Here is a 1,007-nt window from a genome sequence, read left to right as displayed (position 1 = left end):
GCCCTGGCCTCCCTTTCCCGGGCTGGCCTGGCTTGGGCTGCGGTCATCAGTGTCCCAGAGGCTGCTGTGGGACGGGGATGAGGATGGGGGTGGGGACAAGGGACAGGGATGGGGACGGGGAGGGGGATAGGGACGGGGACAAGGGGATGGGGACAGGGTCTCGCTGACACCCCTCCCTGCCTTCCTCCCCCAGTGATCCGCGGCAGCATCCGGAGCGTCTCCAACGACGCGGAGCTGCAGGAATCCGTCATCGGGGTGAGCGCCGCCCGCATCCATCGCCAAAAGTTCCCCCTCTTCCAGGTGGGGGGGCGGCTGGCGGGCAGCATCCGCACCCCGCTACGCTGCGGGGTCAAGCCAGGCCCTGGCACCTTCCTCTTCACGGGGTGGCTGCATTTTGGCGAAGCCTGGCTGAGCTGCGCACCCCGCTATAGGGACTTCCAGCGCATCTACGAGGGGGCGCGGCGCACGCGCCAGAACCCCTGCAAATTCCCTGTGGACTGAGCGGCTCGGGGAGGGCTGCCCAGCCCCGTGGGTGCTGGGGGGCTGGGGTCCTGCAGGCAGCGAGAGCATCCACGGGGGGACGCAGGGGCAGCGTGCCAGCAGGGATGGTACCCGGAGGGAGCGCGGCACTTCGGTCCTCGCCGCGCAGCCGGGCTCCGGCAGCACTCGCCGCCGGGCTGGGGGAGTCCCGGGAAAATCCTGCCGGAAGGGAAGGGATTTTCCCAGGGTGCACTTGCCTGTGGTCCCCGGGGACCTGCCCAAGCGAGGGGTGCAGCGGCATGGGGCAATGGGTTGGGGGCTCCCTGGGGACCGGGGTGCTGTGGGCTCGGGGTGCTGCATGCTCAGGGGATGCTGCAAGCTCGGGGTCACTGCGGGCTCGGGGACGCTGCATGCTCAGGGGATGCTGCGGGCTCGGGGACGCTGTGGGGCACGGTGGGTCCAGCACGATGGGGCAGCCGCCCCCCTCTCCCGGGGGGCTCGGGGGGGGGGGGGGGGGGGCGGGGGGC

General features: G+C 71.7%; 1 protein-coding gene across 1 annotated transcript in view; it reads left to right on the top strand.

Moving 5' to 3' along the window:
* METRN (meteorin, glial cell differentiation regulator) overlaps positions 1–501 on the top strand; it is a 932-nt gene extending 431 nt beyond the window's left edge. Inside the window, exon 2 of the mRNA XM_009278400.1 lies at positions 194–501. Within this exon, the coding sequence (XP_009276675.1) occupies positions 194–501 (308 nt within the window). The remainder of the gene's footprint in view (positions 1–193) is intronic.
* The last annotated feature ends 506 nt before the right edge of the window (positions 502–1,007 follow it).

The sequence above is a fragment of the Aptenodytes forsteri genome, unplaced genomic scaffold, assembly GCF_000699145.1.
Source record: "Aptenodytes forsteri isolate BGI_AS27 unplaced genomic scaffold, ASM69914v1 Scaffold26, whole genome shotgun sequence".
Lineage (NCBI taxonomy): Eukaryota > Metazoa > Chordata > Aves > Sphenisciformes > Spheniscidae > Aptenodytes > Aptenodytes forsteri.
The sequence above is the reverse complement of the archived record's forward strand: the minus strand, read 5'-3'. Positions and strand labels throughout refer to the sequence as shown.